At 50.1% G+C, this 23,376-nt stretch overlaps 1 protein-coding gene and 1 pseudogene across 3 annotated transcripts in view; one reads left to right on the top strand and one right to left on the bottom strand.

Annotated features, from left to right (window-relative positions):
- IL6R (interleukin 6 receptor) overlaps nt 1–23,376 on the bottom strand; it is a 73,836-nt gene that overhangs the window by 44,005 nt on the left and 6,455 nt on the right. For both annotated transcript variants that reach the window (XM_030937204.1, XM_030937203.1), the window contains exons 2-6: nt 7,202–7,450; nt 6,041–6,164; nt 1,655–1,836; nt 1,200–1,366; nt 254–395 (exon numbers count right to left, since the gene is read on the bottom strand). In XM_030937204.1, the coding sequence (XP_030793064.1) occupies nt 254–395; nt 1,200–1,366; nt 1,655–1,836; nt 6,041–6,164; nt 7,202–7,450 (864 nt within the window). The remainder of the gene's footprint in view (nt 1–253; nt 396–1,199; nt 1,367–1,654; nt 1,837–6,040; nt 6,165–7,201; nt 7,451–23,376) is intronic.
- Nucleotides 13,262–21,854, top strand: LOC115899138 (annotated as a pseudogene). Its single transcript, XR_004058815.1, has 2 exons — nt 13,262–13,273; nt 21,008–21,854. The product of XR_004058815.1 is annotated as a 26S proteasome non-ATPase regulatory subunit 8 pseudogene (transcript).

Here is a 23,376-nt window from a genome sequence, read left to right on the forward strand (position 1 = left end):
CCATGTCCAGCTAATTTTTTGTATTTTTAGTAGAGACGGGGGTTTCACCACATTGGCCAGGCTGGTCTCGAACTCCTGACCTCAGGCAATCCACCCGCCTCAGCCTCCCTCCCAAAATGCTGGGATTACAGGTGTGAGCCAACGCACCTGGCCTAAGCTACTAGTTTTGAGGCGACTTGTCAGATAGCAATGGATACCTGATGCAATGACAGAGTTGAAACACCCCTTCCTTCCTCAGTGCCCAACCCAGTACCTGTCCAAGGCGTGCCCATGGCCTCCGGGCTCCACTCGCTCCACTCGCCTTGCCCAAACTCCTCCTGGGCACGAAGCTGCACCACGTGCCTCAGGCCGCTCCAGGCGTCGTGGATGACACAGTGATGCTGGAGGTCCTTGACCTGAGAGCGGGGGCACAGTGACTCTGGGGAGGGGTCCAGGGTGATGCTGGGCAGGCATCTCCCCAGTGGGTTGGTGCCTTGACCAGCCCTGTGCTTCAGCTGGCAGAGGCCTCTAGAGGCTCCCACCACCCCGGAGGCTCCACTAGTGAGGGGGTTGCCCTCAGGGCCCACGGAAGCTGCCCCACCCATGCACTACAGAATCCTGCAAGCCACAATGCTTGACATGTTTATAGCCCAAATCTCTTCCCACATTGCTCTCCTCACAGGCAAGCCTGGGAAGAGGAGACTGGCCTAGATTATCCTTCTCATTTAATAAATGATATGTCACCAAGGCTCAGAAAGTTAAAACATTTATCCAAAGCAACGAAGGCGGCCAGTTTTGAAGCAGGACCTAGAGCCTATGGTTTTCTTTTTAGTACTCTGCTTTCTTGCTTTCTTTCTTTCTTTCTTTGAGATGGAGTCTCATTCTGTCACCCAGGCTGGAGTGCAGTGGTGTGATCTCCACTCACCACAACCTCCACCTCCCGGGTTCAAGGGATTCTCCTGTCTCAGCCCCCGAGTGGCTGGGATTACAGGCGTGCACCACCACGCCTGGCTAATTTTTTCTAATTTTAGTAGAGACGGCATTTCACCATGTTGGCCAGGCTGGTCTCCAACTCCTGACCTCACGTGATCCGCCCACCTTGGCCTCCCAAAGTGCTGGGATTACAGGCGTGAGCCACCATGCCTGGCCTCTAGTACCCTTTCTACTATGCCTAAGCATCTGGGGGCACCTCTCTGACCAGAAGTAAAACATAAATTTACCATCCACGTTGTGAATGTCTTTGACCGTTCAGCCCGATATCTGAGCTCAAACCGTAGTCTATAGAAAGATGAGTTCCAGGAGTGGGGGTCTTGCCAGGTGACACTGAGCCAGCGGGGGTTTCTGGCCACGGCCGTGACTGTGATGTTGGCAGGCGGATCAGGCTGCACTGTGGGAAAAGGGACCATGGCTCCTATGCAGCAGCAAATATAGGGTAGAGAAGCCCATGTAGGCTGAGTTCCCAGCAGGCAGGGCCCCACCCAGCCCCGTTCACTCCCCAGGCACAGCTCCACAAGGGCCTGCTTCATCATTGCCACACCTCCCGGCAAGCAACGCCCAAAAGCCACCAACTCACCAAATCCCTCAACCACCCCTTCCCTGCCCCTCTGAGAAGTCGATAAGAAGGATTAAATCAAAAATGAAGGAAACTGCTGGAGAGCGGGAAGAGCTTACGTACAGATTCCACAACCCTGAAAGGTCTGAGTTTTGCTGAACTTGCTCCCGACACTACTGGCGACGCACATGGACACTATGTAGAAAGAGCTGTCTCCCTCCGGGACTGCCAACTGGCAGGAGAACTTCTGGGACTCCTGGGAATACTGGCACGGCTCCTGGAAGTCTTCGGCCGGACTGTTCTGACTGTTAGACACAAAACAAGGGCAGGGCTCGCCTGTCAGTTTCGCACAGACTCAAGAGGGGAGAGAAGAGGGAAGTGGAATCCCGGGGTTTGAATCCCAGCTCCAGACTCATGAGCCCTGTACCTCTAAGTCTTCTTTTCTCATTTACAAACAGGAACATTAATACTACCTATCTCGTAGGGGTTCTGTTAAGATTATTATTATTTTTTTTTTTTTTTGAGATGGAGTCTCACTGTGTCGCCCAGGCTGGTGTACAGTGGCGCAATCTCGGCTCACTGCAACCTCCACCTCCAGGTTCAAGAGATTCTCCTGCCTCAGCCTACCCAGTGTGCCCGGCTAATTTTTGTGTTTTTAATAGAGATGGGGTTTCACCATGTTGCCCAGGCTGTTGGCAACATGTTGCACCACGTAAGCCATCATGCCTGGCTGGTTCTGTTAAGACTGAAAAATAAGGACCGGGCGCGGTGGTTCACGCCTGTAATTCCAGCACTTTGGGAGGGCAAGGAGGGCAGATCATGAGGTCAGGAGTTCGAGACCAACCTGGCCAATACGATGAAACCCTGTCTCTACTAAAAATACAAAAAAAAAAAATTAGCCTGGCATGGTGGCGCATGCCTGTCCCAGTTACTCAGGAGGCTGAGGCAGAAGAATCGCATGAACCCATGAGGCAGAGGTTGCAATGAGCAGAGATCGCACCACTGCACTCCAGCCTGGGCGACAGAGTGAGACTCCATCTCAAAAAAAAAAAAAAGAGCAATAAATGTAAAATCTACAGATGAGGAAACTAGCTGGATTTATAAATATATATAAACATGTAGCCTAGCGCCTGGCACGAAGGGTGAGGGGAGCTAGGCTGGAGGGCTCAGCCAGTCACTCAGGCCTTGGTGTGCTGGCCAGCTCTGGTCTCCCGCTGGGCCTGTGCTCTTGGCACTGTACGGGATGTAGAAATGAATTGAGAGGCCCCACCCTGGCTTTAAGGCACTAACAAAAAAGATCTGTCCTCAGATGACTAGACACCCAGCAGAAATGCCACTCCGGAGACGCAAAAAGTGCTAGAGGGGTTCTGGCAGGTGAGTCCAGAAAAGAATTCTGGGTGGCTGAAGACATTCGAGGTGAGTCAGTCACCATCCCACCTGGCCTGGAAACCTGAGGTTTCACCCTCTTATGACACATGTGGGGATATGAGGCCACGTCAGCCACTCACCCTCTGGCTGGGGTGACGAGTCTGCCATCTCTGACTTGGGTTCGAACCCTGGGCTCCTGCTGAGTCCAGCACATGGGACAAACCCAACCTTTCCAGGCTGAGTTAAAACCCCTTCCTCCTCCCCTCAACACCACCCAGGCTTCCACCCAGCCACAAAGGCAGGGTCACCGACTGCTTTACATGTGTGCCCAGGCGGGGTCAGAGGGCCAGGGCTCAGTCTTGTTGGCCTGTGTCTCTCCCACTGCCCCAGCACCATGCCTGGTCCAAGGGAGAGCCTGAACTCACCCACGCCTGTGGAAGAAGGAGTGAATGGTGCTGCAATTGGTCCAGGGTATGAAAGCAGACACACAAGAGAAAAAGCAGAGCTCCCAGTAATCCCTTTCCAGGGGCCTATCTCTTCCAGGCCCTGCAGTGGCCTGAGGTCCGGGTGGGGCCTCAGTGGACGCTGGGGCCCCCCTGAGGCTCTCGCAGCCACTTCCCCTGCTCTTTCCTCACTTCAAAGGTGCCCAGTGGCCATGCTGACTCTTCAAAGCAGATGGAAGCAAAGGCTCGAGGCTGCTCAGGAGGAGGACAAGCACTGCAACACGGACACCGCACTCTCTCCCACTCCTGCTATCAACATGGAAAGTATTCCAGTTAAGCCGGGTGCGGTGGCTCACGCCTGTAATCCCAGCACTTTTGGAGGCCAAAATAGGTGGATCACCCTAGGTCAGGAGACCAGCCCAGCTAACATGGTGAAACACCATCTCTACTAAAAATACAAAGATTAGCCGGGCTTGGTGGCGTGCGCCTGTTATCTCAGCTACTCAGGAGGCTGAGGCTGGAGAATCGCTTGAGCCCAGGAGGCGGAGGTTGCAGTGGGCCGAGATCATGCCACTGCACTCCAGCCTGGGCGACAGAGTGAAACTCCATCTCAAAAAAAAAAAAAGTATTTCAGTTGAAGTGTCAGACATGACAGAGATTTCCACAGGCTGGCCTGGGAAGCTGCCAGCCACCGTCTCTATCCTGCCTAATCCTGTCTATGGTACAAGCCTTTGAGGTACAAACAAGGCGTATCCTTTGCTGGACTGTGAAGCTACCCAGGCTTGGGGCATGAGCTGACAGTGCTAATGGCAGCTGCATCACTCACAGATGGGTAATCCTCACTTTTCATCATAGAGGGCAGAACAAAAATATGACTGCCAGGCGGCGCAGTAACTCTATGGAAACAGACCCAAGTGGGAGCCGAACCACCCTGTTGAAGTCACTGCTCTGGCTTTGTGATACAGTAGTCCTGCCTTATCTGAGGTTTTGCTTTCCAAGATTTCGGTTACCTGTGGTCAACTGCGGTCCAAAAATATTAAATGGAAAATTCCAGAAATAAGCACTTCGGAAGTTTTAAACTGCCCCCTGTTCTGAGAAGTGTGATGAGATTTCATGCTGGCCCGCCCAGGACGTGAATCATCGCTTTGTTCAGCATTCCCGCGCTGTACATGCTACTCGTCGCTCGTCCTGACATCCACTGCCATCATCATGGCTCGGTGATCCAGAGTCACCCAAAACAGGTGATCCTCCTTCTGACACATAGTCAGAAAGTCCTAGTAGCCTAACACCAAGTCACAATGCCTACATCATTCACCTCACTTCATCCCATCATGCAAGCATTTCACGACCTCACATCATCACAAGAAGGGTGAGTACAGTAATAAGACATTTTGAGAGAGAGACCACATTTGCATAACTGTTATTACAGTATATTATTATCATTGTTCTATGCTATTATTAATTATTGTTAACTTCTTACTGTACCTAACTTATAAATTAAACTATCATCAGTACATATCTATAGAAAAACATAGTATATATAGGGTTCAGCACCATTTGCAATTTCAGGCATCCACTAGGGGTCTTGGAATGTGTCCTCCTTGCCACTGTATTCTGATGACTGACAGCTCAAAATCAATTGTAAACCTCTGGACTGGGGAGACTGTGGCTCTGGGATGGAGACCGGCAAAACCGCAGAGGCAGATTTGTTTTCAGCATCTTCTACCTCCTCTACATCCATGCCTGAACCCATCCCAAGTCCTCCCACGTTAAGCCCGTCTTCCTGTGATGATGCAGGGATCTTCAGGCACCCTCAGGCAGGCGTGACTTCTCGCCCCATGGCCCCTAGCTCCCTCTCCCCCGCCCATCACCACTTTCTCTCTCGTGCCTTTATCATGGAAATAGCCTGATATGCCCACAAGGGCCCAGACACTGATAAGAGGCTGGCTGTTATACCCTCTCCTAGGGACATTTGCATGTTTTTCAGAGCAACTCCCATAACCTTCGGACTTTTTTTTTTTTTCTTTTTCTTTTTCTTTTTTTTGAGACGGAGTCTGGCTCTGCCGCCCAGGCTGGAGTGCAGTGGCCGGATCTCAGCTCACTGCAAGCTCCGCCTCCCGGGTTCACGCCATTCTCCTGCCTCAGCCTCCCAAGTAGCTGGGACTACAGGCGCCCGCCACGTTGCCCGGCTAGTTTTTTGTATTTTTAGTAGAGACGGAGTTTCACCATGTTAGCCAGGATGGTCTCGATCTCCTGACCTCGTGATCCGCCCGTCTCGGCCTCCCAAAGTGCTGGGATTACAGGCTTGAGCCACCGCGCCCGGCCAACCTTCGGACTTTGAATGAAATCAGACAGACTGGGACTGAATTCCCAGCACAGCCACTTACTAGTTAAGTGACCCAAACCCATTAATCAGTCTCTGGGCCTCAGTCTCTCCATCTGTTAAGTGAGAAAAATAACGCCCACTTCCCATAGCTGTTTTGATAACAGTGAATAGGGCAAGGTTCCAAGCACAAGCACAGTGCCCAGCTCAGGGGGCAGTCAAATGTAGATCTCAGTTTCCTCTCATCTCCTCTTCCTCAGCCTGAAGGAATTACTTCCTAATGATAACGTTTTGAAATCACCTGAACCAGCCCCTCTCTGGGGGCCTCGGAAAGGAGGGAGCCGACGTGCACCCAGCTCAGCCCAAGATACTTACAACTTCCTCACCAACAGCACAGCCTTGGTCGTCGGAGATGGGGTGCTCCGAGGACCCCACTCACAAACAACGTTGCTGAGGGGGCTCTTCCGGAAGCAGGAGAGCTGGGGCTCCTCGGGGGGAACTGAAAGGAGAGCATCACAGGTGTGAGCAGGCCGGCGGGGATCCTGGGGCACACCCGACCTCGCAGGCAGGGCAGCCTCCCTTGAAGGGAACGCATGGCTAGGGGCCAGTCCTGGGGCCAGTCAGGACCAGACACCATGGCCACACTTGGCCACACATGAACGGAATCGCAGCTTGGAAATTAAAGGACACCAAAGACCTCATGTCAGTCTAGGACACGCATCCGGGACAGGGGAAGGGAAGCACCTCACGGCCAACTTGTCTGAAGAGGAGATAGGATGATCGAAAAAAAAGGGCTTTGGAGTCACACAGACCTGGCTGTGTGGCCTTGGGCAAGTCGTAGCCGCTCTTCAGTTTCCTCATGTATAAAATAAACTGATGATAATGTAATGATGATGGCAATGATGATAAGCCTGCTTTCCCTGACAAGGCTGCTGGATTACAAGAGATATAAAGAAGAAAGTGCCTTGGCATAGGGCTTGGCACACAGGGCACTGGTTCCAGCAAGTCTTTATCTACGTGTGAGGGAGCTAAGAACTTGCTAATTCTAAAAAAAATAAGAATAGCTAATTTGAGAGCTTAGGATGTGCTATACAGACTTTTTAGCACCATATGTGTATGATACACACATATATACATACACATAGGCAAATTCACATATACCCCCTTTGCAACAACTCTAAGGTAAGGTAATAAAATTAACCTTATTTTGCCAAAGATGAAACTGAGGGGCGGAGAAGTTAAGCTGTATGTGAAGGAGCAGGATTTAAACCCAGGCTGCCTGACTCCGGGCCCCAGGCTATTCACCAGTTCACCGGAAGTCCTAACTCCCAAAGCCAATGTTCCCCATCAGTCAGACGCTCCCACCCAGCAGCTGTCTTTGCCAGCATCTGGGTGGCAGACATTGGTGGGCCTTCCCCAAAATTCTTGCGCCAAGGAAATGGCGAGAGTCTGAAGGCTCAGACAGGGACTGTCTGGAATGCACAGAGCCTCATTTCTTACGAGAACTATCTCCAGGAGCTCTGAGGCACAACTCACCATCCACCAGCAAGTGCACAGTCCCAGCCGGGCGGCCGGCCCGGTAGCATGAATAGTTTCCAGAGTCATGGAGCTGCACCGACCTCAGCAGCAGCCTCCTTCCCACGCCAGCCCATCTGCTGAGGTGGGAGCCTGCAGCTGGCTTCCTGAGAACCCAGTGAACAGTGGCATTGTCTTCCGGCTCTCCCCCTGGGCAGGTCAGAGTCACGCTGTCTCCTGGCAGACTGGTCAGCACACCTCTCGCCACCTCTGGAAGAGGGAGAAGACACTCGGTGAGCCCATAGCCACTGAAGAAGGGGCTTCGTTCTGGTCTGAGGAAGCCACGAGAGGCCTCAGTGATAATCATGAAGTGGTCCAGGCTACCGTCACCCCTGCCTGGATTAGGGCAGCAGTCTCCTGGTGGCCTCCCCAACCTGGTCCTCACCATCCAGCTGCCTGGGAGAGCCTTCTGAAGCTGGCTGCCCCACTCCCTGGATTAGAAAACCTTTCAAGGGCCTGCCACCATCCACAGGATGAAGTCCGAGCTCCTCAGCGTGGCCTTCAGGGCCCTGCTGTCCTTGGAGGTCTCATCTCTCCCCACTCCTTAGAAGGTGTGGAGCTCTCCCCTCAGTTCCCCTAGCTCTCCTCCTCACACTTGTTCTTCACACATCATCCCCTCGACAACTTCTCCTATTCCAGGTCTTGGCCTAAACATCGTTTCCGGTCCCTCGGCTGCACTAGGCCCTCATACTGCACTACGTCACCCACATGCTGCCATGTAATTACCAATTCCGTGTCTCCCTTTCCCTCAAGACTCCAAGCACCACAGGAATAGGCACCCTGCTCTGTTGTTCTCCGTTACATTCCAGTGCCCGGGACGTTGCCTGGCCCGTGGCAGGGGCCTGCTGAGCGCTTGATGAATGTGTGAATAAATGGATGCCCTTAGGAATGAATGCCAGGCACCCAAGTGCACATGTACACAAGAGGCCTCCGAATCGCAGGGTATTCATGGCAGAATGCCTGTTGTACAGTTGGCAACCAAGGCACAGAAGAATCAGGAGACTGGCCCAGATGCACAGCTGGGGTAGAAACCAGAGCTTCTGGTTCCCTGTTCCACGCTCCCTCCACTACCCTACATCTACTACAGCAATGCTGTGTTTACTCTAGGGACCAAACTGGAAGGTTAAAAAACAAAATGCATTATCTACCCCTTGAAAAAAAAATGGGTGTATTCTACTACTCAAGAAAAAGGAGATTAAAGATTAAAGGAACAAGTACACTTTTTTTGAGTAGCAGTTATAGATTCATAGAATCTAAGATAAAAATTAGCCCAACCACCTTGGACTCATTTATTAACCAATCAATCAAATTAGTCCAACCAGCTAAGGAAACAGAGGCCAGGGAACACAGCCAGTTTTCATCTAAGCACACTTGGTCCTTCGAACCAAATACATAACCATTTATTAGCAAGCAGTAGCAATATATCTGGCCAAAGATTTTAGAAAGGACCAGCAGCTGCTGAGTGCCTGACCTCACCTCCTGGCCCATGCTCCTGGGACTCAGAAGCAGCACAAGGCTCCCTGCCTGGCCTGCAAAGCCCTTCTTGTTTATGAGGTGTTATCTCATACTTAGCAGACTGTCCTTCCTTTCACCTCATCCAAGGTGGCTGTCAGAGGAGGGAGTAATGATCAGTGACTCCCAGGCAGATAACACCCCCAAAGCTGGTGAGGTTGGAGTCCACACTGGCTACTGACCACAGTCCAGGGAGAGAGACACAGACATCAAAGGGGCAGAGATAGCTCTGCCTGGCATTGGGCCCTGCCTAGCTATACAGATACCCTTCACACTTCCCTCTTACTTTAACACCTGGAGCCAGAGTCCTCCTCCCTGGCACCCTCTACCCGGAGGCTGACAGAAAAGGGACAGATACAAGGCCATCATGGCAGCCGGTCATCTAAGGTTTTCTCTGGTCACCAACAGAGCCTTGGACCTTGGGTAAGAAAGCTGGTTGAATTGTCACCATGCAGCCAGCGGAATTTGGGCAGGTTCCTAAGACCCCTATGGCCTTACTTTCCCCCAGAGTGAGCAAGTCCTATGTTTGATGAACATTCGAGGAGGCTGTAGCAGCCAGGCACTGGCGAGGAAGACACAATCAGGCATCCCAGAGACCTGCCCTTGAGAGATGGGAGAGCATTCGCTGCTGCAAGGCCAGGACACAGTGCACAGTACTCTCCTGGTCCTCAGCAAAATCTGAGTCCCAGCTGGGCCTCACACCTGTAATCCCAGCACTTTGGGAGGCTGAGGCGGGTGGATCACCTGAGGTCAGGAGTTCGAGACTAGCCTGGCGAACGTGGTGAAACACCATTTCTAATAAAAACACAAAAATTAGCTGGCCATGGTGGCGCATACCTGTAATCCTAGCTACTCAAGAGGCTGAGGCAGGAGAATCGCTTGAACCTGGGAGGCGGAGGTTGCAGTGAGTCGAGATCGTGCCACTGCTCTCCAGCCTGGGTGATAGAGTGAGACTCTGTCTCAAAAAAAAAAAATCTGAGTCCCTAGAAGGTGAAGTCCACTGAGGGCAATAAGGGATGGACTGCTACTGCCCAGAGGACTTGAAAGGGTTATAAAAAGCCCCAACTACAATATAGCTTTCACACAGAATTTTCAACAATATATTTTTAGCATTGCAAACATTGTTTTTTAATATATTACATAATCCATGCAAATGCATATGTGTAATGTATGTAAAAGCTACATACATAGAAGTTCATTTAGGAAGCATAAAATACCCAGGAGAGCCCACCAACTTAACTTTTAAAAACAGGTTCACTACCCCTGGATCCCTACAGTTTTCTTAACTTTGCTTCATTTTTGAGCTTCATATAAATGGTTTGAATATAGTCTTCTGCTATGATGTGCTTTTCTCTTTTCTTTTTCTTTTTCTTTTTTTTTTTTGCGGGGGAAGGGACAGTCTAGCTCTGTCACCTAGGCTGGAGTGCAGTGGCGCGATCTCGGCTCACTACATCCTCAACCTCCCATGTTCAAGCAATTCTCCTGTCTCAGACTCCCAAGTAGTTGGGACTACAGGCACATACCACCACATCCGGCTACTTTTTTTTTTTTTTTTTGTATTTTTAGTAGAGATGGGGTTTCACCATATTGGTCAGCTGGTCTTGAACTCCTGATCTCAGGTGATCCACTCGCCTCTGCCTCCCAAAGTGCTGGGATTACAGGCATGAGCCACCACGCCCAGCTGGTGCTTTTCTCGAAATTCCTTTGTGTGTGTGTGTGTGTGTGTGTGTGTGTGTGTGTGTGTGTGTGTGTGATACAGAGTCTCAGTCTGCTGCCCAGGCTAGAGTGCAGTGGCACAATCATAGCTTTTTGCAACCTCAAACTCCTGGGCTCAAGCAATCCTCCCACCTTAGCCTCCTGAGTAACTGGGACTATAGGTGCATACCACCATGCCTGGCTAATTTTTTTAATTTTTACTAGAGACAAGTTCTCAATATATTGCCCAGGCTGGTCTTTAACTCCTGGCCTCAAGCCATCCTCCTGCCGTAGCCTCCCAAAGTGCTGGGATTACAGGCATGAGGCATCGTGCCTGGCTGCTCTTTTTTTTTTTTTTTTTTTTCTTTTTCTTGGAACAGGGTCTCACTCTGTCACTCAGGCTGAAGTACAGTGGCATAATTACAGTTCACTGCAACTTCAAATTCCTGGGCTCAACTGATCCTCCCACCTCAGCTTCCCACGTAGCTGGGACTACAGGTACACGCTACCATGCCTGGCTATTTTCTTTTCTTTTCTTTTTTTTTTTTTGAGACATGAAGTTTCACTATATTGCCCGAGCTGGTCTCAAACTCCTGGCCTCAAGCAATCCTCCCACCTGAGCCTCCAAAATGTTGGGATTACAGGCATGACCACCTGGCCCGGCCTCATTGATACGTTTCTCTGATTCACTGACATATATAGTTAATTCAGTTTCACTGCTATGTAATATTCTGTTGTGTGACCCTATCATTCTCTCACTGAGGGAGGTTTGGGGTCATTCCCAGTGTTTTGCCATATCAAAGAGGGCGGCTATTAACTTTCTCATGACTCAGTGCACTTGCCCAGGAACTTCCCTAAGAGTGAAACTGCTGGTGTTGGCGTGTGTGTGACATGTGTCCTTTTCCTTCACAACTGAACACATGGTACAGTGCGTTGAACTCCAGTGGGCACCTGATGGAGGCAGCAGTTTACCACATCCAGTCCACATCTTGAAGTCCATCAGTGCCTGAATGCGGTTATGTATGGAAGATGCAACAACACTTCTAATCGATGCACCAATATTTCCACTTTTCCATTTTCCACTTGATAAAGCAGCTGTCAAGATAAAGCCTAACACAGACTTCAAGTTCCTGCACAAATGACAAACTTGCAGGAACAAAGATGGAAACAGTGCCCAAAGAGAACTGCTCCCAGTGCAATGCTTGCAATATCCCTTCCTCAGCTGATTAGCAGAAATCAGAATTCACAGGGCAGTCTAGGAGCACCAGCATGCAACAGACGCAAGTGCAGGATGCATGAAGGTCGAAGACAGGGGTCAAGCACCACCACGGCTCATCCAATCACTGGCACTTTTCACACAGCACAGTCCTCAACTATAAAAAGGTCCCTTCTCCAACCATGGTGACAACACTGGAAGCTCCTGGTCATCACTCATCAGAGAACTCAGTAGGTGCTTAGTGCATGTTTGTTGAATATAGGGCACGTTAGGGGTACCCACAGGGAGGGTCTCAGCACCAAAAACTCCCAGGAGCACAGTTTGCGGTGAAGGGGTCTAAGTGGTGCCCTCTCGTGTTGTGCGATGGGCAGGCCCAGGCTGGGGGGCAGAGGAGCCCGCTGAGGCAAGGAAATAGACTCCTGGAGCCAGAGGAAGCTCTCTTTTCTGCTTCTGCCTTTGCCAAATCCAGTAAATATGTCTTTCTGGTCATTTCCCCTACCCCAGTTCGGCGGGAAGCTCTTGCCATGTTTAGCGGCCAGCCTGAACAATAGCAGGGGCTGTTCTGCTCCTGCACTCACTCACAATGGCCAAAGTATCTGAGCAGCTCAGAGAAATACCAAATAAAAATACTTTTTTTTTCCTCTTCCACAAAAGCAGAGCTGCAGGGAGCAACATAATGGCCACTTCCTCTGCCAAGGAACTTGAGTAATGGTTTTCTGAATCTTTAAAACTGAGTCACTATTTTTTAAAATAGGGAATGATTAATTATAAACCACCCATTGGCAAGTATTGCCTGTCACAGCCCTGCTTCAAAATATATTTCCTCTAGAACCTGTGAACAACACTGTGTTAACTACGCTTTTAAAAGCACCGTATGCAGAATGGTCAAAGAAATACTCATAAAGACCATAAGAAAATATACTTGCTAAAGTCTGAGTGGGCAGCACCGCCCCTTCCCTCCCGCCCACTCAGCCCTCTGCCTCCTGACCCAAATCTCTGACTCAGCACCCCTGACAGCCGGGTGGCAGTGGGGAAGCGTCACGTGTGACTCTCAGAACAAGTAACATTCACAGAAGTGTCCTCTTGCTACTTCTGTCCTCCGCTCCAAATGATGGTGCTAGAAGTGATTTCTTTCTCTTCCCTGCGTCTTTCTGTAGTTTTTGAATTTTCTATAAGTTGCCTATATTGCTCTTATAATGAATATATAGATATAATTAAACAGGCTAGATAGCCTGGGTCTGTCTGAGTTAGGATTTCTAGGAAGGAGGGAGAGGGTACGGCAGAGCACAGTGGGCACTGAGGGATATGGGGGGATGAGGGTGGGTTTTTCAACACAAGCAGCTTCTGAGCACCTTCAGGCCAGATAGTGCCACTTTGCCCTTGCACTGCTGAGTTCTCTCACTGTCACTGTCACTGAATTCTGCACCCATAGCCCAGCCTTCCCCTGTAGGCCTGATTCCCTAGTGGACACAAGACACCATCCCTGGGCTCAGCCTTGATTCCTCCCATCTGTCCCTGTTTTTCTGTTCCCTGGGAATCTGCTGGGGCCTTCCCTAAGTAGGCCCTACCAAAGAGAAGGGCCAAAAGGAAGACATACGATGGGGAACCAGGTGAGGAGGGGGCTCCTGAGAGCAGTCCTTCCTGCTCCTGGGAGATATGCCCAGTCGCTTTCATGCTCCCCGCTAGCCTGACACAGGCCTTGCATAGCAGGCCCCAGGAGACGGCGGGCAGGCGGGCAGGCGGGGGCGAAGGCGTGGCTGGTGCACACTCTGAAATTTAGCAAAGAGTGCACAATCAACAGAGCATTTGTCCGTGAGCAATTGCTAGCATTTAGAGCCAGGATTACAAGCCTATGCCTGTCTCTTCTTCAAGAATTCAATAATTTTTGCGCACCCATGATGTGCAAGTTCAGAAGTTCCTAATCCAGGAAAAAAACCTCCATATTGAAGTTACTGAGTATCTACGATGCACTGACACTCCTTCCCATCTTTTCCATATCGTAATCTTCTTTAAACCCCACAAAGCCCTAGAACTTAAAACTATCTATAATACAGGCCAACCTGATATAAATGTCTCCAACATACTGAGGGAACTAAGAAGAGGGATCAATTATTCTAAAGGGGGAAGAGAGATTTGATCGATCAAGGCCTTGATAAATGGATGGGGGTTTAATAAGTGGAGCCACAGGGAGTTATATTCCATAAAGAGAGAACAGCATAGGCAAGGCATTAAGAACTGAGAGTCACCAGGCGTAATCCCAGCACTGTGGGAGGCCAAGGCGGGCAGATCACCTGAGGTGGGGAGTTCCAGACCAGCCTGACCAACATGGAGAAACCCCATACTAAAAATACAAAATTAGATGGGCGTGGTGGCACGCGCCTGTAATCCCAGCTACCGGGGAGGCTGAGGCAAGAGAATTGCTTGAGCCCAGGAGACGGAGATTGCAGTGAGCTGAGATCGTGCCATTGCACTCCAGCCTGGGCCACAAAAGCAAAACTCCATCTCCAAAATAGTAATAATAATAATAATAATTAAAAAAAAAAAGAATTGAGAGTCACCAGGCACCGTGGCTCACACCTGCCATCCCAACACTTTGGGAGGCTGAGATGGGAGGATCATTTGCGCCCAGGAGGTTGAGACCAGCCTGGGTAACATGGCAAAACTCCATCTCTACCAAAAAGCTCTAAAATTAGCTGGGCATGGTGACACATGTCTGTGGTCCCAGCTATCTCGGAGGTTGCGGCAGAAGGATCACTTGAGCCCGGGAGGTCAAGGCTGAAGTGAGCTGTGATTGTGCCACTGCACTCCAGCTGGGACACAGAGCAAGACTATGTCTCAAAAAAAAAAAAAAAAAAAAAAAACAGTGAGAGTCCTGGGGAGGGCTGGTGTCTGGAGTATCTGAAACGCAGTAAGGAGGGAAGGAGGACCTACAGGGGAACATGGAGGGTGTTAGCACCCTCAAGGAGATCAGGCCTGACTCCACAGGCAGGGGGACCTTCGGTTCCTCTGTGGCCCCTTCTGAAATGCTATGCCTTTGCAACCCAAGAGCCTGGGTTAGGTTGGAGGCTGTCCTGTGCTGCCAGCTAGCCTGGACAGTGGGGACCCATGTCCCTGCTCAGAAACCCAGGCAGTGGGATGGGATTGGCAGGCATGAGCCAAGCCTGTCAAAAGTATGTGCAGGCTCAATGGCTTCCCCACTTCTCCCCACTGCCCCACCAGCCTCCAGGACAGGAGCATTCCATTGCTTCTTGTTTCTGTTCTCTTCCCATCTCCCTGAGAAAAAACCGACTGTCCCCTGCCCCACCTTGGCTCCTGTGCATCATGAAGCAGTACAGAGGCAGGATGGAGGAAGGGGCACCCAAGGACTGCGGCAAGGCCAGGGTCCCATATGGGGAGGGAGCACCTTCAGCCCAGGCTAAGAAGGAATGGGATTCTGCAGAGAGGACAAGGAAGCACCTCACCTGGGACTAAGATCACAAAAGGAGGCAGTACTGCCTCCCGAAAACAAACCCCCAAGCTCCTCCTCAACAGTCAATGGCACTTGGTGTCTGGTCTGGTCAGTTTAATCACTGACTATTAATTGTGTGGGGTTGGGCTGACACAAACATACAGTCTGCCTTGATTTGTTCTTTAATATAAAGTACATCTCAGCAGGATGTGGTGGCTCATGCCTGTAATCTCAGCATTTTGGGAGGCCGAGGCGGGTGGATCACTTGAGGTCAGGAGTTCGAGACCAGCCTGGCCAATATGGTGAAACCCCATCTCTACTAAAAATACAAAAATTAGCCAGGTACGGTGGTGCGCGCCTGTAATCCCAGCTACTCAGGAGGCTGAGGCAGGAGAATCGCTTGAACCTGGGAAGCAGAGGCTGCAGTGAGCCAAAGCCTGCAGTGAGCCAAGATCACACCACTGCACTCCAGCCTGGGCAAGACTCCTTCTCAAAAATAAATAAATAAATAAAATAAAGTACATCTCCACAAGCGGGAGGCCCCTTGGTGTAGAGGAAATAGCTCTGTGCTATCAGGCGACCTGAGTTCTATTCCTGGTCTTGTGATGACTCACAGGCAGCCAGGGCACGTCACTGCCCCTGGCAGAGCCCACTGGCCTTCTCTGTGAAATGAGGGTTCAGACTGTGACCTGTAGGTCCCCCACGGGCCCCCACTCCTGCGGTCTAGCATCCCATAGCGCCCAATCATTAGCTCTCAGAGGGCAAGAAGCAGACAATACTCAGCTTGAAAACACATAATTAATCTATGGATTTATTATTTTAGTAGTTGATGGCTTTGGGAGAAGGATGATGACCAGATCATCCCAGTGCCCTCAGAAAAATGCTTCTTTCTCCCTGGAGAGCTCTAGAGGAGGGAAAATTCCCACAACCTTCCTTGCCTCCCATTCCTCAAGGGAAAGAGAGTTTAGGTCCTAGTAACTCCCAGCAAGCAAGCCCATATCTCCCTGTCCCGGTGGCCTAGGAATCCCCCTCCCAGAGGCACTGGGACCCCCACCATAGCCCAGACACCCCTTGGCCTAGGGACCCTGCAGCACAGCTCTGGGAAAGTGGGGTTCCTCCCTAACTGGGATGTAAGTTTGGGTGCAAGGAACCCAAACAGCTTTGTTGTTTTTCTACTTTTTCCCCCTTTTCAAGTAAACTTGCAAATGTCAATAACCAGAGAAAAACATGCACACGGAGACACATATTTCTCAACTCTCTTGCAGCTTGCCACGGCTCTTGCCAGCAAAAACAAGTTCAGCTTCCTGGCCCCGTTTATGTAAGTGGTGAACCAGCTGCCTGGCCTGCCACCGAGGACATAGACTTGGCTCGTGCCTGCTAATCCCATCCCACCACCCCGGTTTCTAAGCAGGGACGCAGGTCCCCGCTGCCCAGGCCAGCTGGCAGCACAGGAGGCCCCCCAGCCTGACCCACCTTCTTGGGTTGCAAAGGCATAGGATTTCAGATGGGGCCACAGAAGAACCAAAGGTCCCCTGCCAGCAATAATGGTCTTGATCTAAAAGTAGGTGGGTGCTGAGAAGCCTCCAGGAGAGGCCTGTGGGCACCTTGTATCCAAATGGAAACAAATGTAGAATTTGCTCCCACGAGGGCTAGGACAAGTCCCAGGGCTCTTGGTCGCCTGTTCTTGCATTCTCCATCTTTGGACCAAGACTGGCTCCTGGCTTTGATGTGATGATAACAATCATTAGAGTTGGGACATTTACCCTGAGCCCTGGGCTTTCCCTACGAGCACACTACTCCTAACGAAAAGTCTTCCAGGGAGGAAGTCTTGTCCCCATTTCATTGTTGAGGCGACAAGAGATCAGAGAAGTTAGGGAACTTGCCCAAATTCACACAGCTCATGCGTGAGGGAATCCATGCTGGACCCAGGTGAGCCTGGCCAAAGCCTCTCCCTCTTTGGCCCAGGTAGCTCTCCATACTCCACCCCCAGCTCCCTTCTCTGGGCTCCCCACCACCCTCTCTCTCCCCCTCTCCCAATTTCCTCTCCTCTTCCCCGCTCTTCTCAGATCTTTCTACCCTTCAGAGGCCCAGGGAAGGGAATGCTGAGGCTTGAGGGGTGTGCATAAGTGGGGGGTCAGTGCCATCACTGCAGCTACCAACCTAATGGGACACCGAGGGACTCTCAGGAGCCAGGAGTCATGCCCTTGGCCCTTCTTTCCCTTCCCCACAGCCGCAGCATGTATAGGATGAGTTAGAACCTAAAACTGCCTCCCCTTGGACTCCAAATCTCGCGTCCTCCCCAGGTCACCCCATCGTCTGGGCCCATTCATTTCTCCTTAACATTTCAGAGGGCACCCTCGGCCACTGTCCAGGAAGAGGCAAGGCCCCAGGCTATGGCAAGTCAAGGCTCCCAGGCTCTAACCAGAGGCCCAGGGGCCCTCTCTGACTCAGCTCCCAGCCCCACCTGTCCACAACCCCCTCTTCTCAGATGACTAGCTCTGGCTGGCAGGCCCTTGCTCCCTCCCCCACATATGTATTTGTACTTCTTGTACCTGCTTGTATTTGTCTTGTATTTGGCGGAGTCAGTATTTACCTTGGCCTTGCCTTCCTCCCATCCACACCATGGACTGTATACTGCTAGAGAGAGGGTCTGGGAGGGAGGTTCCTTTGGATCCATAAACCGGTAATGCTCAAAGCTGACTCAGAGACCCACGTGTGCATGTGACCAACTCAGGAGATAAAACATTTAATCCTCCCCTGGCAGCATCAGAGATAACCACCTGGCTCCAGTCCAAGAAGGTCCAGCCTGGGTCAACTCTCAGAGATTATAAACTAATTAGAGGAAAAGATATCTAAGGCCGTGTGCTGCAGCTCATGCCTGTAATCCCAGCACTTTGGGAGGCTGAGGCGGGCGGATCACCTGAGATCAGGAGTTCGAGACCAGCCTGGCCAACACGGTGAAACCCCATTTATACCAAAAAATACAAAAGTTAGGCTGGGTGCTGTGGCTCACGCCTGTAATCCCAGCACTTTGGGAGACCGAGGTGGGTAGATCACAAGGTCAAGAGTTTGAGACCAGCCTGGCCAACATGGTGAAACCCTGTCTCTACTAAAAATACAAAAATTAGCGGTGTGTGGTGGCAGGTGCCTGTAACCCCAGCTATTCGGGAGGCTGAGGCAGGAGAATCGCTTGAAACTAGAAGGTTGCTGTGAGCTGAGATTATGCCACTGCACTCCAGCCTGGGCAACAAGAGTGAAACTCCGTCTCAAAAAAAAAAAACCAAAAAACCAAAAAAACAAAAATTAGCCAGGCATGGTGGTGTGTGCCTGTAATCCCAGCTACTCGGGAGGCTGGGGTAGGAGAATCACTTGAACCCTGGAGATGGAGTTTGCAGTGAGCTAAGATCGCACCACTGCACTCCATCCTGGGCGACCCTGTCTCAAAAAAAGAAAGGATATCTAAGGAGGGCAAACAATCCACTCCCTGGCCCCAACCTAACCCCAGGAGCAGATAGAGAAATAAAGAGATTAAAGGCAGGACGCAGCAGGGCTTGAGAAGAAAGCCATTAGTACCTGCAGATGGACACACACAGGATTTTGGTCCCAAAAGGGACAGTGAGAAGCTACAGCCAGGGAGTGGGGTGCTGAGATGAGGAGTGCTATTTTAAGGCTATTCGGGGCTCTTAAGGATGACTCAGGCCAACCTACTCATTTTGGTGGATGAGGAGAACCAGGGCCCAGAAGTCACGCAGCAGTGAATGGTATCGCCAGGACCGGAGCTAGGCTCTGGGACTCTCAGTCCAGGCTTAACACGCAGCCCTCTGCCTTCCCAGAAGTACGGCCTAAAAGGGCTTGTCTTCTATCTCTGAGCACAGTCTCAGAGTGTAACAGGGAGGCTGGCCCTCAGTCAGATTTTTTTATGTGCTTCTGGAGGGCAGGGAGAGGGAGGAACCTGATGTATGCACCCCCATTCCATATCTACAGACTCCCCAGCTTCCCCTCCCTGATCCCTTTAGCTATGAGGCAGCAAAGCTGAAGATTTAAGAAGTCATGTGGAGGTGTGGATGGAGCAGCTGGTAGGGGTAAGGGGAGGTTTCAGGGGTTTGCATGGGGGATTTAGGGCTCCCCTGAGGATGCTTCTGTTCAGTTCTTATTCTGGGTGGTGGTTCCACACGTGTGTTCAGTTTGTGAAAACTCACCCAGTGTGAGACCTATGCTGACCACACTCTTTTGTAGGTGTGTCACTCTGCCATAACACTTTTTCATACAGGCCCCAAAGTCCCCACTCTTGCATTCCAATCACTGCTGAGCCATCCCCACCCCTCCCCACCCCCTCCCCACCCCACGTGCCATGAGCTTGGGTACACACATGCATGCACAAACTGGTCCAGCTCACGCCACATCACCGTCAAGGAAGCAGTTCCGAATGGAAGTGTCACGGGCACATCTCCCCTCAGTGAGACCTGAATGTTGGGCTCTCCTGCCCCAGCTCCTCCTCCCTCATAAATAAGCCCCATCAGGCCTACCAAGAGATAGGAAGACTCGGCATTATAAATACGTCAATGTTCCCTAATTAATCTCTAAAGTTTACTTGGCCAGGTGCAGTGACTCATGCCTGTAATCCCAACACTTTGGGAGGCTGAGGCGAGAGGATCTCTCGAGACGAGGAGTTCAAGACCAGCCCAGGCAACATAGCAAGACTCCATCTCTATAAAAAAAAAAAAAACCACTTTTTTTTTTTTAATTAACCAGTCATGGTGTCACTCACCTGTGATCCTGGCTGCTCAGAAAACTAAGGGAAGAGGACTGCTTGAGTACAGGAGTTCAAGACTGCAGTGAGCTATGATCGAGACACTGCACTCCAGCCTCCGCAACACAGTGAGACCCTGTCTCTAAAAAAAATAAGACAGAGTGAGACCTGTCTCTAAAAAAGTAAGAAGGAAAAAAATAAAGCTACATAATTAAAACAGTGCAATACTGGCACATGGGGATAGGGAGACCAAATTAAGAGACTAGAAAGTTCGGAACTAATAAAAATAAAAAAGAGTTCAGTCTGCACTACTGATCTGTATACTTTAAAGTCGTTATTATATATATATATATATATATTTTTTTTTTTTTTTGAGACAGAGTGTCACTCTTGTTGCCCAGGCTGGAGTACAGTGGCACGATCCCAGCTCACTGCAACCTCTGCCTCCCGGGTTCAAGTGATGCTCATGCCTCAGCCTCCCGAGTAGCTGGGCTTACAGGTGCCCGCCACCATGCCTGGCTAATTTTTGTATTTTTAGTAGAGATGGGGTTTCACCATGTTGGCCATGCTGGTTTCAAACTCCTGACCTCAAATGATCCGCCTGCCTCGGCCTCCCAAAGTGCTGGGATTACAGGCGTGAGCCACTGCACCTGGCTGATACATTTTACATTATGTGTATTTTACCACATTAAAAAAATAACAAGTTAGTCTAAGTGCCTGCTACACATACAGGCAGTTTCTAAGTGTGCTGCATGGATTAACTAACTTGATCTTCTCAATAGTCAATTTGACAGAAGAAGAGACTGAGGTTATATAGCTAATTAGGGGTGACCCGGATTCAAGTCCAGACAACCAGGCCTCAGACTTTGTGCTTTTAACTACTCACTATGCCAAGAGGCAGTATAAACCCAAGTATACAGGAATTTGGTAGATTTAAAATGTAACTTTGAAAATCGGTGGGGGAAACATGGATTCAATAAACTGTAAAGGGATGTCAGGTGACAATTGGAAAGAAAAAGCTGGAGTCAGAGTTTATACCTCATCCATAATATTAATAAGTTCAAAAATGGATCAAATATTTAAACTTTTGAAACTCTTAACAATACCAGAAAAGGAGAATCTTTCAAAATATTGGAATGAGGGGAGGTGAACGGTGCAGCCAGCGCCGTGAGCTCTGGGCCCATGGCGACCTAGGGCCCTGTCCTGCAGACTGCAGATGGCAAGTACAAGCAACTCAAGGGTGAGTGGAACCATAAAAGCCCCAACCTTAGCAAGTGCAGGGAAGGGCTGGGCTGCCTCAAGCTAGTTCTTCTGGAGCTCAACTTCTTGCCAACCACAGGGACCAAGCTGACCAAACAGCAGCTCATTCTAGCCCGTGACATACTGGAGATCGGGGCCAGTGGAGCATCCTATGCAAGGACATCCCCTCCTTCAAGCGCCACATGGCCCAGCCCAAGTGCTGCTACTTTGATTACAAGTAACAGCTTCCCGAGTCAGCCTATATGCACCAGCTCTTGGGCCTCAACCTCCTCTTCCTGCTGTCCCAGAAGCGGGTGGCTGAGTTCCACACAGAGCTGGAGTGGCTGCCTGCCAAGGACATCCAGACCAATGTCTACATCAAACACCCTGTGCCGCTGGAGCAATACCTGATGGAGGGCAGCTACAACAAAGTGTTCCTGGCCAAGGGTAACATCCCCACCGAGAGCTACACCTTCTTCATCGACATCCTGCTTAACACCATCAGGGATGAGCTCGCTGGGTGCATTGAGAAAGCCTATGAGAAAATCCCTTTCACCGAGGCCACCAGATCCTTTTCTTCAACACACTCAAAAAGATGACCGACTACACCAAGAAGTGAGGGTGGGTCCTGGGTCCCAACAACTAATATAGTTTTGCCAGCCAGCAGCAGGAGTCGGAAGACATTACCATTCCCTCCAGAGAACTGGCCAAACAGGTCACCGAGTATGCCCGGCAGCTAGAGATGATCATCTGAGCCCACCAGGCACTGGGTGGGGCAGGGCACACATTATTTAAAACAGTTACAGTGCAAGGTTTCCTCCAATAAAGGTGGATTGACCTTCTCTAAAAAAATAAATAAAATAAAATATTGGAATGGGAAGGATGTTATTAAGTATGATACAAAACCCAGAAGCAATAAAAAAGACTGGTAAATTCAATTACAGTTGGAAAAAAAAATCTGCAGCCAGGCACAGTGGCTCACACCTGTAATCCCAGCACTTCGGGAGGCCAAGGAGGAAGGATTGCTTGAACCCAGAGTTTGAGACCAGTCTGAGCAACATGGCAAAATCCCGTCTCTACAAAAAATACAAAGACTAGTCAAGTGTGGTGGTGTGCGCCTGTAGTCCCAGCTACTCGGAAGGCTGAGGCAGGAGGATCGCTTGAGTCCCAGGAAATTGAGGCTGCAGTGAGCCATGAGCATGACACTGCACTCCAGCCTGGGTGACACAGTGAGACCCTGAGAAAGAGAGACAGAGAAATTTCATGGCAAAAACCACCCCCATCACCAAAAAAAAGTCAAAGACAAATTGGAAAAATACGCAACTCATGTATGACATGTTAATATGTTAAGAGCTCCTGTAAACAATAAGATCAATGACCCAATCAAAATAAAATTAGCATTGAATATGAACAGGCAGGTCATAGCAGATTATGCAAATGTCGGTTATACATTAAAAAACCCATGCAATCTTATTCAGATAAGATAAATGCAAATTAATTCCACACAGAAGCCATTGTCTGTGTAGATACCGGGTTAATAGCACACTTTTGGCAAGGGCGTAGGGACACAGGTATTCTCACAACGCTGCTGGAAGTATAAATTGGTGCAACTTCTATTCTCTCCAAATGACAAATCTCATGGCCTTTGCCCATCAATTCCCCTTCGGGGAATATATCCTGCAGGAGTACTTGCACTCACACAACAAGAGGCATATGCAAAGTTATTCCCCACAGCAGGGTGTGTAAGAGCAAAAAGGGAACAACTGTAATCCCAGCACTTTGGGAGGCCAAGGTGGGCGGATCACGAGGTCAGGAGTTTGAGACCAGCCTGGCCAACATGGTGAAACCCCATCTTTACTAAAAATACAAAAACTAGCTGGGCTTGGTGGTGCATGCCTGTAATCCTAGCTACTCGGGAGGCTGAGGCAGAAGAATTGCTTGAACCTGGGAGGCGGAAGTGGCAGTGAGCCAAGATCGCGCCACTGTACTCAAGCCTGGGTGACAGAGCAAGACTCCGTCTCAAAGAAAAAAAAAAATGACTCTTAGGATCAATAACATTTATCAAGCATGCATTTTTGTCTGTTACAGTATCTTATACTTTTCTTTTTCTTTTTTTTTTCTTTTTGAGACAGGCTGGAGTGCAGTGTTGCTGTCATGGGTCACTGCAGCCTCGAACTCCTGGGCTCAAGTGATCCTCCTGCCTTGGCCTCCTAAAGCACTGGCATGACAGTCATGATACACCACACCCGGCCTCAAAAAGCATTTTATACTTTAAA

The sequence above is a fragment of the Rhinopithecus roxellana genome, chromosome 8, assembly GCF_007565055.1.
Source record: "Rhinopithecus roxellana isolate Shanxi Qingling chromosome 8, ASM756505v1, whole genome shotgun sequence".
NCBI lineage: Eukaryota > Metazoa > Chordata > Mammalia > Primates > Cercopithecidae > Rhinopithecus > Rhinopithecus roxellana.